At 36.2% G+C, this 13,182-nt stretch overlaps 2 protein-coding genes across 3 annotated transcripts in view; one reads left to right on the forward strand and one right to left on the reverse strand.

Annotated features, from left to right (window-relative positions):
• Positions 1 to 13,182, reverse strand: part of LOC136810989 (dynein intermediate chain 2, ciliary-like) — a 285,291-nt gene that overhangs the window by 47,657 nt on the left and 224,452 nt on the right. The window lies entirely within an intron of this gene.
• LOC136810975 (interaptin-like) overlaps positions 1 to 13,182 on the forward strand; it is a 41,155-nt gene that overhangs the window by 12,236 nt on the left and 15,737 nt on the right. For both annotated transcript variants that reach the window (XM_067067570.1, XM_067067571.1), the window contains 7 exons: positions 577 to 812; positions 1,747 to 1,914; positions 2,285 to 2,476; positions 2,882 to 3,136; positions 3,532 to 3,744; positions 9,827 to 9,973; positions 10,795 to 10,960. In XM_067067570.1, coding sequence (XP_066923671.1) covers positions 577 to 812; positions 1,747 to 1,914; positions 2,285 to 2,476; positions 2,882 to 3,136; positions 3,532 to 3,744; positions 9,827 to 9,973; positions 10,795 to 10,960 — 1,377 coding nt within the window. The remainder of the gene's footprint in view (positions 1 to 576; positions 813 to 1,746; positions 1,915 to 2,284; positions 2,477 to 2,881; positions 3,137 to 3,531; positions 3,745 to 9,826; positions 9,974 to 10,794; positions 10,961 to 13,182) is intronic.

The raw sequence follows: 13,182 nt of genomic DNA on the forward strand, positions 1-13,182 counted from the left end.
TTCGAATTATAGGAAAATTCGAATAGTAGAAATTCGAATATACGAGAGTCTACTGTACAATCATGGACAAAAGGCCTGTAGACTTTTCAAAAATTCCTCAATAGTGCCAAGATAAGCCTTTTTACATTTGGGAAATTCCCCAAATGAACCACAAGTGGTTATTTGGCAGAAGACACCCAAAGGCTTGCTAGCAGTCCTTGTGGCTTTAGTCCTTGTGATTTTTAGACTTTCAAAGACTGAAAATGGGTGAACTTCATCCACACAGGGTCTACAGTACCATTTAAAAGTCGGCTCACGGTGAAAACTCTATCGCATTGAGACAGGCTTTACTTAGTTTGCAGAGGGGTATGAGCATATATATTCATAGAAGATGGAAACTAATCGGCTCAGGGTAACTCACGGCACATTTTTACCAGCTCCTGCCTGAATCCTGTATCCTGCATCCAACTTGTTGAAATACGTTATTAGGGCTATTTACGGTTACGCAGACAGTTTGAAGCATTTTAAAGATAGGGAGGGAGTTTACACAAATACACAAAATAGTCTCATAATTGTTTACACCTTTCTGCCTTACAGAGGATTTGACGAGAGTTACAGACGAACTTCACGTGACCGAAGCAGAACACGAGCGTACGAAACGACAGATAGCCGTCAAAGATGCTGAAATTGTACGCCTCAAACAAGATCTTGAGAATGAGAGTGATCGACTGAACAAAGAGATCGAACGTGTAAAGAAATTACAAGAATTACTGAAACAGAAAGAACGTTCGAATGTTGATGGAGATGACCACGTGTTCACTCTTGAGTTGAAAGTAAGTTAGCAGTGTTTGGAAAACGATTAACAAAGTTAACACGAGTTACCTTAAGTGGATAAATTTTCGCGTGTACGAATCTTCGCGAGACGAGAATTTAAAGATTTCGCGTGGATTAAATTTCGCGAATCAAGGGTCTTTAAAATTTTCGCGTGGACTAAATTTCGCGAAAATGGCCAAAATTCGCGAAAATCGCGAAAATTAATCCATGCGAAAATTTATCCACTTAAGGGATGCCTGATTATAAATCAATGTTAGGCTTTTTTATGGAGACGACCAAATTTCTTCTCGAGCTGAAAGTATAAGTTTGCCCTATTTGAAAAACAAATAAAAGAAGTTAACACAATGGCAATAAAGGGCTTGATTTTGAATCAGTGTCAGACTTTGACCTTGTCAGTGTCGAATTATAAAAGTTCGAATTAAGGAGAGTCCACTGTATTATCATGCGTTAACTTTTAAATCACTTAGCTTTTAATATATTCGATTATGGTCAGTAGCCAAATCTCGATCGAACGGAATTAGGTTAAAGCTTGATTAGTTTGATTGAAAATTTTAGCGGAAGTCTGAAGAACTTAGTAGAAAGAATCACTTTATCTTGTCACTCTCGACTTGTAAAAAAATGTGACTCGTGAATGAATTAAGGCGGCATTGGTCGGTGCGCCCCTAGGTCTTGACCTATCGGACGAACATAGAGTGATGGCCGGGTGTTTAGGGTGACAGTGCCTGAAACCAGGTGTCCCCGGTTCGAATACTCGCTCCCTCCAAAGTTTCATAGATGGCAGGCTGTTGACCCCGTGATCGTGAATCGAAAGGCCTATCCATATAATGCTATTGACATTCAATCGGTTAAAGAAAATCGTTCTTAGGTAGAATTAATCAAATTATGAATTGAAAGAAGTCCCGACAAGTATAATCTCGTGTTTCCTTTTCACAGGTCAAAGAGCTAGAGAAGGAACTACACACTTTCCATCAGGAAAACGAGCGGCTGGTTTCCGAGCTAGACGAGACTTTACAAAGCAGAGACGACTTGCAAAACGATTTGAATGAACGAAAAACGAAATTTTCAAAACAAGATACAACAATAAAAACCCTTCAAACTAAGGTATTCTTAAAAATTTCAGATTCTTTAGATTAATTTTTGCCTAAAAATTGCTATTCCTTGATAACAAGCTGAGGACTTATCGGGGAAGGAGCCACTTCACAATGGTTGATTAATTGGTTGAGTCATTAGTTCGATTTCGGCATTGATTGCCTTGAATTTAAATCATTTAAATCCTATATTCATCAAAAAAGGTTTTTTTAACCAAAAGAGGTTTTTTTAACTTGTTAAATGGAAATTATCTCCATATTTTCAATCTCCTCAGTGAGGATTGTGAAAGATTTTGGTAAAACCTTGAAACCCAAAAAACCTACAAAGTCCAACCACAAGAAAGTTGAAATTTTAATTATTTTGAATTCCTTTTCGTTCTTAGAATGAAGAACTATCAAGAGATCTTGAAGAGAAGAGAAATTCTTTCATGGAGCTTTCACAAAAGCTTGATGAAACATCAACAGAACTATTAACAACTAAAGATCTTCTTATGGAAAAAGACGAGGAAGTGAAACAGGGTCAATTGCAACTCTCACAAATTTCTGAAGAATTGACTTTAAACGATACATTGAAGGTAAACATTTTTGTGGAAATGTGATGTGAATAAATGTTGTAACTAACTTTATAATGTTCCCTATAAAATATAAACATTAGAGATCTGTTAGCCATTTTGATCATCGAATTTCACGTTTTTCAACCTTTTCGAGTGTTTGTCCGGGACACCTGACTTCAATATAACTTTAGCTTCTGCTCCCACGTCAATGATTCACTCAAATTTGCTCACCATTTTCGTTTGAGGATTCATGCTATTCATTACGTAATTATTTTTACGGAAACACCCCGGTTTTTACCAGTAGTGCCAAATTTGAAACAATTTTTTTTCTAGCTTAAATTTGCCGCTAACTGCAAAAGCCAAGGGCGTGTCCGTAGAAAACATTACGTAGTCAATATCATAAACCGTGTTTCGTTAATCTTTTAGAATCCCGAGAACAACGACGAACTGCAGTTACTTCGAGAACGAAACAAGAAAATTCTTGCAGACGCTCAAGAGAGAGAAAATCGGGTACGCCAAGAAGCTAAGCTACGCGAATCAGAGCTAGAAGAAAAGATAAAACGAGAATCAATATTAAGAGAAGAACTTCATGAACGTTGTATTGAGCTTGAGAAACAGCTGAAAGAGCAACAAAATCAATTTACTGAAGTCGAACTACCCAGTATTTCTCAACGGAAGGAGGTTAGTACAGTCTTATATAAGAACAAACTATATAAGAAGATAAGGCGTCGATGGCCAAAATCTTAAGAACTAGACAATAGACGATATCGGCTTAACGAATTCTCCCCGAATGATTACCCATGATGCATTGCGCAAAAAAATTCACGGACTATATTGACTTACTGAATTTTTTTGCGCAATGCATCATGGGTAATCATTCGGGAGAATTTCGTTAAGCCGATATCGTCTATTAATACCCAATTTCTTTGGAAATTACACAAGAATAGTGACAAAAGTTAAAAATAAGAACATTTTATTTTGAGAACATTTTTAAGCTTAAAATTCAAAAAATTAAGAACATCCGAAGGCTTAAAAAATTTGGAAGTTCTTATAAAAAAGTTTACCCGCTATTATAGGGTGTTCGAGAAGATCGTATCATGGTTGAAGAAGAACCTCTAGTGGAAGCGCAACGCGATGGAGATCTCTTTGCTGCCAATGACAACAGCGGAGGAGGGGATTTTATGAATGACGATTTGGATTGGCTGATGGAGAACACTCCTTTGTCGACCAATCCTGTGAAGGATGGAACGCAATCAGCCAATCAGAAACGAATACATGGAGTTATGAATGTAAGTGCCACCGGATTCTCGAAGCTTCCTTACATTAAAAAAGCAATAGAAAATAGCTTTTTACAGTGTTAAAAAAGTTATTTCGTCTTGAGGCTTTTCCGTATGGCGCGCGAAAGCGCTATAAAATACTATCATTTTATAATACTATCTTCTTCAAATATAATACTATCTTCTTCAAATATAATACTATGTTTTCAAATATAATACTATCTTTTCAAATATAATACTATCTTTTCAAATATAATACTATCTTTTCAATTATAATACTATTTTTTCAAATATAATACTATCTTTTCAAATATAATACTATCTTTTTTTGAAATTTATTACTTTCTTTTCTTTAACTTATTGCTATCTTTTCGAGGCTCAGAAAAGTCGAGTTAAAAAAGTAGATTTACGAAAAAGTCAAGTTGAGAGCAGTGCCGTAGCAACCGGGGGGCAAGGGGGGGGCAATGTCCCCCCAATAATATTTTCAAAAGTGGTTTTCTGGAAAAACCGAATTTAATAATATTGTTTTCTTCCTATATCACAACTATTAAGCTATTTTGATGCGTTTTTAGAGCATCTAGAGGCTCCAATTTTCAAGATCGCCCTGACAATCAACTGACGTTACGCGCGTTTTATTCTTTCGTTTAATGATATAAAAAACTGCAAACGTTTTGCAACGTCATCACATTTTTGACACGGCAGTCAGACCTCCTTTTTAACCCGTCAATTTGTCTTTAACTTCTTTTAACTTACATTTTCGAGTTGGGAAATTGTAAGATGACGTTAAAATGGTATATTTGTTACGTCACAAAATACATGCAGCTTATAACTCGAACTCGAGTTTTTCAACTCAAACTTATTAACTCGACTTTTACGAGTATTATATATTTGAAAAGATAGTATTATTTATTAGAAGAAGATAGTATCATTTATTAGAAAAGATAGTATTATATTAGAAAATATAGTATTACACTAGAAAAGATAGTATTATTTTTGAAAAGATAGTATTATAAAAACGATATGAATTTTATAGCGCTTTCGCGCGCCATATTTCTGTCTCAAAATTCGCATTATTCGCTAAAAGCTCAATAATAGGTACTAATTTTCTGTGTACAGCATGGCGTTCTAAATCTACAGGTCTAGCAAGTGTGCAGCGACTTCGATTTTGTGGGGGCTCAATTTTTAAAAGTTGTTAGCATTGATACTAATACAAAATGGAGCAAAAATTTCAGTACAAAAATGAATTTTTGTTTTATTTCGGTGACCCTTCCAAAGCTTAAGTGTTAATCTAGGTTGAGTCCAATTTGTTTTCTTAAAACTTTAAGTGCATCGATTCAAATACCAAATCTTTTCCAGACTTCAAAAGAGAAATCGAAGTCAAGATTAAAATATTCTTAATATTTTCGAGAGATTTCCATGATGATCTATGTGAGTCTTTCTTTCTAAACCTTTCCAAAATTTCACTAAAATCCACCAGAAAAAAAAACGGACTGACAAAAATATCAACATCTTGATATTCATGATGTAATCTTTTCGTTGATTGACACTCCGAATCAAAACATTTGGCCGCCATTATTGATGGCAAAACAAATGCGTTCCCCAATGTTTTCTAAGCAAGGACCCCCGGAAAAATAAGAAAAGATTAATACAGAAGTCCAAATACTCCAAATCAAAGAAAAAACTCTTTCATTGAAATTCTTTAATTATCTACAATAGATTTCCAAAAGATATTTAATTTTATTATATTACGTCACAAGATATTAAGCTTTCTTTTTCGTAAACCCCCGGTTTCAATACAAAATAGGTTAGCGGGTCAAATTTTTTGCCACCAATAATGGCGGCAAAGTTGTTACGTCACATCTATTGTTTAGGCACAAAGATTACATCATGAATATCATGAATACTTGCATACTTGCATGATTTTTTCAAAAAAGGAAAATAAAGTTTTTTTAGCAAAAAAATCCTCTTTTGCTGGAGGTATTATTATGACAAAATCGTAGAAAATTGTAAAATATACAACAAAATTGTGAGCATTTCAAATTTTAGAATAATACCATATTTCTATCTCTTAAAAACATCAAGCTAAAAATCGCTTCGGACCATAAACTATAAAATCATTTCATATCAAACTGTTATATGCATTTCAGTTTTTTCTTAGAATCTGTTTATTTATCCGACCAAATTCGTTCAATTATTTTTGAGTTCTTTATTCCGTAAGTTAGGTTTATGAATGTTTCGTGCACTGTAATCAAATTGTTTTCAGAATATTCGTTCACGTACCAAAAATAACATATGCCACTCATATCAAGGCTGGTCTATTTATTGTCTATAAAATTTCAAGTGCAAAAGTAGATGGCTAAAATCCGATATTTCGAAATAATGTCAATTTAAATTATCAAACTAATACCCCGAGTAGATGATAACTGTCTTTAAAATTTCCAATGCAAATGTCGATGGCCGCAATAAAATCCATCAGTATATATAACCCATATAACCAAAATCAGAACCATTATGCCGTAGTAATAATCCAACAATTATCTAATAACAACTTTTGATGGACATAATGCCTTTGGTTACAGCTTGATCAGTCTGTCCATGATTTTACCCCATTTCCATGTCTGATAAATTTCTGGTAAAAATTAAAATAAGTTGTTCATTTTTCGAGTTTTTTTTCAGCGTCCGTCTCCATAGCCTACACAATAGACAGATCCAGGCTTTTAGGCCTTACTCTTGGTCTATAGGCACTGCTATAGGCGGCCACTAGTGGCCCCCACCGGGAATTGCTTATTAATAGTTTTAAACATAATAGACAACATTCCAAAAAGATGTTTATCAATAGAGATTTTAAATAAAAGAATGTTTAAAACACAGCTGCTTGGCTTAGGTTTCGAAACTCTCTATTGTTTCATTAAAAACTCAGTGCGCATGCGATTTATCTGGAGAATTTCAATATTCAAAACAAGAGCAGTGCTCATAGCCCGAAGACCGTCTCCAACGAATTCTCGCAAAGAATGCGAAGAGTTTGTTTACTTTTTGATGATAATTTTCGAACGTACATACTTTTTCGAACGTACATACTTTTTCGAACGTACATACTTTTTCGAACGTAACACGTTCGATTGGGCATACTGGAGAAGTGGGACGTGGGACGGTGGGACGCTCGAGTGGGACGCTAAGGTGGGACGGTAGTGGGACGCTAAGGTGGGACGGTAGTGGGACGCTAAGGTGGGACGGTAGTGGGACGCTAAGGTGGGACGGTAGTGGGACGCTAAGGTGGGACGGTAGTGGGACGCTAAGGTGGGACGGTAGTGGGACGCTAAGGTGGGACGGTAGTGGGACGCTAAGGTGGGACGGTAGTGGGACGCTCAGGTGGGACTGTAGTGGGACGCTAAGGTGGGACGGTAGTGGGACGCTAAGGTGGGACGGTAGTGGGACGCTAAGGTGGGACGGTAGTGGGACGGTAGTGGGACGCTAAGGTGGGACGGTAGTGGGACGCTCAGGTGGGACTGTAGTGGGACGCTCTCTCGTAAGGCTTTTGTATTTTTGCTTCTCTGATAATTATGTACGAGTAAAAAAGAACTCAATATGAGTAAATGAATACTTTCACAAAACACATATACATGATCTGTTCTTCAGTTTTCAACCTACACAGGATTTCGGCCAAAATATATATATTGATTTTTTTATCATATAGTGGATGATAAACGAATAATAATAATATTCAAATTGGATGTTTGATCGAAAAGCTACCAAGCAATATGCGTGCGAGTCAGAAATAAACACCGGAAAATGTGTAATCAATTTCTGGCTCCTTATCTTCAGGCTCATATTGTCTAATTTATAGAACAATTTTATTATTTTCCAACACTTTCAATCCTTTGCAACTTTGTCTAGGCTAAATCTGGGAAAACCTAATGGCCAGTAAAACTTTTTTACCCCCTTTAATCATATATAACAGGTTTCAATAGGTTTTAGATTCTTCACACTAAGGTTTTTACAAAAGTGGTCCAGCAGCAGCCTGACTATATTTCGAAGAGTTTATATTTATTGAGAATAACAAAGTAATCATTCGAATCAGAGGGGTTTCCCCAGAAACACGATTTTGAATTCGAATGAAAAGAAAACATTCTAATTGTAATAAAGGGCTTTCCCCTCAGCATGAGTGGGACGTTCAAGTGGGACGCTCTTTTATCAGAATATTGTCTTTTTGTCTTTATAATTATTTAATGAAAAATGTGAAATCAATTTCTGGCTCCTTTTCTTTTGGTTTGGCTATTAATTTATAGAACACTACTGTAAGTCTGCGATAACGTATTTCGAAAAAAAATGATGCACAAACAAATGAAAATAAAACCAAAAAACTCTATAAAAATCTAAAAACAACTTTCAACGATGGACACGCGACTTTAAAAATCTTTAGCCTAGTCAACTTCATAAAATTTGATGAAAGAAGTTTTTGGGTGCCACGTGTATGTTTCACCTCACGGGTTTTCCCTTTCACGTGAACAATGTGGATACTTTTATTATTCATGCTGATGGTTAGTCTACACAATAGACAGATCCAGGCTTTTAGTTAAAATCAGTTCTCGCAGATTTAGACATTTAGCCTCTAGGCTAAAAAGAGCGTTAGAATTGTTGAAATTGCTCTGTAAATTACACAATTGAATTACACAAAAAGAGCCAAGAGGAGGAGCCAGAAATTGATTTATCTGACTGACTAGCTTTTTGTGTCTTTGTAGCTTCGATCAAATTGATTATGTTATTATTTTATAATCCATTCACTATGAAAAAAGTCAAAAACATTTCGATCGATCTGTGTATTGTTTATAAGTACTTGACCTGTCCCTCTTCACTGTACTATAAAAAGAAAAAGACAAAATACATATAAAAGAGCGTCCCACTACCGTCTCACCTTAGCGTCCCACTACCGTCCCACCTTAGCGTCCCACTACCGTCCCACCTTAGCGTCCCACTACCGTCCCACCTTAGCGTCCCACTTTAGCGTCCCACTACCGTCCCACTACCGTCCCACTTTAGCGTCCCACTACCGTCCCACCTTAGCGTCCCACTACCGTCCCACCTTAGCGTCCCACTACCGTCCCACTTGAGCGTCCCACCTGAGCGTCCCACTACCGTCCCACCTTAGCGTCCCACTACCGTCCCACCTTAGCGTCCCACTACCGTCCCACTTTAGCGTCCCACTACCGTCCCACCTTAGCGTCCCACTACCGTCCCACCTTAGCGTCCCACTACCGTCCCACCTGAGCGTCCCACTCGAGCGTCCCACCTGAGCGTCCCACCGTCCCACGTCCCACTTCTCCAGTATGCCGTTCGATTGTTCGAAAGTTCGACTTTCGACTTTCCATTGTTTTGTTTTTTTCAAAAATATTCTATTTGTATGTGTGCGTGGGAAAAATAAAAATAGCAACAGTTCTTGCAACATCTACTTCCGTGTAAGACACATTCCAGGAGATGTTAACAAACAAGCTCCCGAATTCTCAAAACAATGTCTTGGTTGATTTTTGTCAATTTGTGTTTTCTTTCTCGCCAATATCTTCTTTCTTCTAACTTTCAAGCTAACGAAGAGACGTCGAAATGCAGCGTCTCCAATTATTTTCAGAAAATGGTTGAACCCCCACAAAATCGAAGTCGCCACGCTTGCTAGGCCTGTACAGTACCGAGTTTTATTTTACACTTGTTTCTAGCTGAGGAGACAAATATTTAAGTTCGAATTACAGAAAGATTGAAAAAGTAGAGGTTCGAGTTATAGAGTATCAAACATCAAACGCTCTTTTGGCCATAGGACTTAAAAAAGAAAAAGACGGCATTTTTTATTTAGATTCTCTTTTTTCTCTTTTCTGTCTTGTCTTCCCTAAAGGATGATGGAGCTACAGTTGACTCTCTCTAATTCGACCTTCAAGAAACCAAGAACTTTCTTCGAATTAGAGAAAAATCGAATAACAAAAAGTCATTTTAGATGATTTTCCAGCTGTGGGCACCAATATCTTAGTTTGAATTAAGAAAGATTTGAATGATTTGATTTCGAATGATAAGGGAGAGCTGACTATATGATCGAACACTCTTTTGACCATAGGATCTGAAGAAAGAAAAGGACGGTATTCAACAAAAGTTGAAAATCAAAGAAAAAGAACTGCAAAAAGTTCAACAAAATTTTGATGAGAAGGAACAAGAGATTCAAAGGATGAAGAATGAAATGATACGTATGACTGACCAACAAAAGGTATTTAGATTCTCTTTTTGTCGGAATTTCTGTCTCGTCGGCTTTTCCAAAAAAGGACGCTTTTTTAATAGGGACACAAAGGTTCCAATTCCAGGAACAATTTTAGAATAATATCAGCTTTAAAGATTGGCTGATTTGAACCATTTTCAAGTTTATAAGTGAATAGAATTTATCTCCGAGTAGATTCTGATACTCCGTGCATGGCACGTATCTCTAGATTATCGTTTCGTAGTACACTCTGTGCGCATTGTCTGTTTGATAAAAAACTTTCCGCGCGGAAAACTCTGCGATGAAGTATGATTTATAAATAGCGATACTTCTCACGTCGTCTCCCCTCTCTCACCCGCACTTTATCGCAGTGGTCGATTTGAAAATCTCAAATCAGAAAAGACAATGCAGCAGACCCTCTACGGTAATGAATTTTCAAGTTAGCGGTAGATATAGTACAAATACATATTGTACAGACTAGGCACGTTTTCACGCTGACGGTGTACGTGTCCCCTCTGATATGTTTTGATATAAGGTATGCGTATTGTGTATAAAATTCTCGTCTGATAGTTTGTAGACTTTAAAACGCCAAATTTCTTAAGAAATTGCCCAAAAATGCTCATATAAAATGATCAAAATAATAAGAACATTTTAAGAACATTTTAGGCTTAAAAATCAAAATGCTTTAAAAATTCTGAATGTTCTTATGAAAAAGAAATCAAGGGTTATCGATTGCCATGCTTAGATTATCCGAAAACCTTTTACTTTAAGAAAAAGAAAATTGGCTGATTTCAGGGCTGGAGAGAACAAAACTGTGTACTATTGATTTTTAGCTGGCATCGGAGAAAGCAGGTGAAGAGAAAGAAGCTGTGGAGTGTTTGAGATCACTGGTAGCAGACAACGAAGCTTACGTTAAATGTATTGCTGAACAACAAAGTATCATCAATTCGCTGAAGAGTGACAATTTTGAGATATCAAGACGCATGAACGATACACTACGTAAGCTTGTTTAGTTTATATTGATTGCCATCCATATGCTTACCATGCTAAAAAATTTAAAGGCCATAATGGGCTTTTCCAGAAAAAAATTTTACCCCCACTGTTGAGGATATTGATTTTTCGAAGTATCGAACCCCCTGATTAATCACGGGTAATCAGGACTGATTGCGCTTCCCGTTTGTAAAACCTTCAAAATTCGATAGAAGCACCCCCTTCTCACAGACCCGGCAGGATTTTTCAGCCAGGGGGGGTATGACGGACCAAAATTTGATGTGGATTAATGTTCCCATCTTTTTTATGGCTGGGATTTGATTTAAATTTTTTCGAGCCAGAAAACTCAATGGAGATGGAAAAGATAACATAATATTTTGCAGTGAAAATTTGTTTATTTTCAGCGGGGACAACATTTGGGAAATAATTTTCCACTGGGGACGATGATTTGACCAATTTTTTCCAATGGGAAGGGGTCCTAGTGGGTCTTTGAGAAGGTGGTTTTTCGACCATAGAATGGCCCCTTCAATGGATTCTCAGTAATAAGAAGTTCCGAAGGGGTAGGAAACCCTCGGCTGTGAGAAAACGAAATAGTTAAAAATATCTAAAACAAAGGTTTCGAAAATGTCCGACGTTTTTTAAGTAGTATTACTTTCAGCATTCTGTTTCAATTCCTTGAAAAATCGCTTGAATAAAATCTTGGATCTTGACGCAATGCTCTTGGTATTTTTCATCGAAGTCTCTAGACGATCCCATCGTCTACATGATTTAATAATTTCACCAAAAAGGGAATAATTCAGGGGGCGGGATGAATTTGAAAACGGACTTTAGTTCGGAGCGGACAGGTTTATACCATGAACATATAAACGACTGGACATCTATCTTTTATTGTCTCTTTGAAGCGAGCTTCGTTGCCGCCTGTATTTCAAAATTGGTATGAAAAATCCGACAATATTCCGTCATAATTTTATTTCCTTGAATTATTTAGGTAAAAGGATTGATAGAGCTTGAACATTACTCCCAATCTACAAAAAAATTATTTTCGAATTTTTTCACAAGTTTGTAATATATTTTATCAACATTTTTAAGTCTAAAATGCAGAATTTCAACTGCGTGTGTACTTTTGAATCCCTTTTGTCACTTCAATAATTTTTTTTATGACTTGAAAAAAATAGCTTGCCAAAGTTTAGAGCCTGTGTCATAAGAATATCGAAATTAGAATGCGACACTTTCTAAAATTATTAGACACTTTTAAGTCAAAATTTAGAAATATTAGTCGAAGTTTTGACAAGCTGACGATGATTTTGCCTCTGTCATCTTTGTTATGATATAGATAAAAGACTTGAGAAGAGTAGAACAACAGAGACTTTTGTCGAAGGTTTGACGTTGTTAGCAAGGTACTCCCAAGTGGTATATCATCAAAACCTATTGTTTCATTTTATGCTTTTAACGAGGCGGCAACGAAGCTAGCAGCCTTTTCTACAAAAAGACAAAGGAGATGGATGTTGTTAAGTTAATGTTTGAATCTGTATATAAAAAAAAGATTTAAAATCAAAACAAAACAAAAATTTTATAATTTATGCAATTTCAGTAAAATTTATTCAATTTAATTTAATTTATTCATGACATCATAATTTATTTTCACTAGCTAATTATTTATACTAATTTATTCATGACAATTTATTTGACCTTTGACCTTGACCTCACTTCTTAGGCTACCATTATGATGAGTCATCATGTTGGAATTGGCATGCCAACATGGTAGACTTATGCATAAAAGGTGTGTCTCAAAGTCAGTCTTGCTAATGCCACTAGACAGTAAGCATCATGCAACTTTTAGTCATTCATAAATTCAACATGGCTACCATTGTTCCATGTGGCACTCAGTGAGCACGCATTCAGTCTCAGCCTCTGCTCACATTTTGATTTTGGATTTGATTTATTCATGGTTCATTTTGTTTGTTTATACATTTGACCTTTTCATTTACCTACTGGCATCAGTTCACAGCATCCACATTTGGCCAGCTGGTAAGTTTCTTTCACTGACACACCTTAAGTTAGGACTTACTTTCTACTTTTGTGACTTAGATATTATTCATCTCAGACATTTTATTTATTTCCTACATAATTATAGATTCACTCATAGACTTAGGCTTATTTTCTTTCATTGTCAAACTTTATACTTACGCTATTTTCATTTTACATTATTTAGTTTGACGGTTTATCAATAT

This window comes from Clytia hemisphaerica, unplaced genomic scaffold, assembly GCF_902728285.1.
Source record: "Clytia hemisphaerica strain Z4C2 unplaced genomic scaffold, Clytia hemisphaerica genome assembly, whole genome shotgun sequence".
Taxonomy (NCBI): Eukaryota; Metazoa; Cnidaria; class Hydrozoa; order Leptothecata; family Clytiidae; genus Clytia; species Clytia hemisphaerica.